Source organism: Buceros rhinoceros, unplaced genomic scaffold (assembly GCF_000710305.1).
Source record: "Buceros rhinoceros silvestris isolate BGI_N320 unplaced genomic scaffold, ASM71030v1 scaffold35319, whole genome shotgun sequence".
NCBI lineage: Eukaryota > Metazoa > Chordata > Aves > Bucerotiformes > Bucerotidae > Buceros > Buceros rhinoceros.
Genome location: NW_010431510.1, coordinates 30,407 through 31,137, shown reverse-complemented (window position 1 = coordinate 31,137; position 731 = coordinate 30,407). Strand labels below are relative to the sequence as shown.

General features: G+C 40.2%; 1 protein-coding gene across 1 annotated transcript in view; it reads left to right on the top strand.

Annotated features, from left to right (window-relative positions):
• Positions 1 to 706: 706 nt before the first annotated feature.
• ASCL2 (achaete-scute family bHLH transcription factor 2) overlaps positions 707 to 731 on the top strand; it is a 660-nt gene continuing 635 nt past the window's right edge. Inside the window, exon 1 of the mRNA XM_010143456.1 lies at positions 707 to 730. Within this exon, the coding sequence (XP_010141758.1) occupies positions 707 to 730 (24 nt within the window). The remainder of the gene's footprint in view (position 731) is intronic.

The window sequence follows — 731 nt, the reverse complement described above, 5'->3', positions numbered from 1 at the left end:
CTCTTTCCTTTGAAGATTTCTCAGCTTCCTCAGAAAGCTAGAGACATGCCCTATAAGTTTTGCAGACTGCTTGTGAGCTGTTTCAGTTAGACCAGAGCAGCCGAAACAACAAAGCTTGCAGTTGTCTTTTGGATTTCATTGTGAAAAGCCTTTGGGTAGTTTTCAGATGACAGAAGATCCTTGGTTCCTGAAAGGGAGGAGTTCTGCCAAAACTTTGAAGATCCCTGTAAACTTTGCAAATTACCCATCTTTTGGAGACAATTATATCAAACGATATGGTGGATTACAATACATGAGAAGTGTTTAGAGCCTGGAAGATTATTTACATTTGGCATTAACTCTTATGGTCATAATTTCAAGCAGGGAGAAAAGGAATACACAGGAACCCTCTTATTATCTTTTGAAATATGAAGATCAGAGGAAAAGAAGTGTTTAAAGTGTGGCGTGATGGTCCTCAAAACCTGTCTGTAAATTAGCTGACATCCCACATCTTTAAAAATAACAAGGCATAGAGCTGGTGTCCAGGTACAGAGTGGATCTATGAGCCGTTAGCAGTGCTTTGAGATCTGAATTTTTATACACAGGAGGAGGAACTTGCAGCCTGTGAGGCAGAGTACCTATGCAAATGTTTTCTTCTTGCTTGGACTGACAAGATTTGGAAGCCAAATTCAGGAGCTGACATTCCACTGGTGAGAAAAAAAGAAGCATGGACAGCAGTAAAGATGATGATG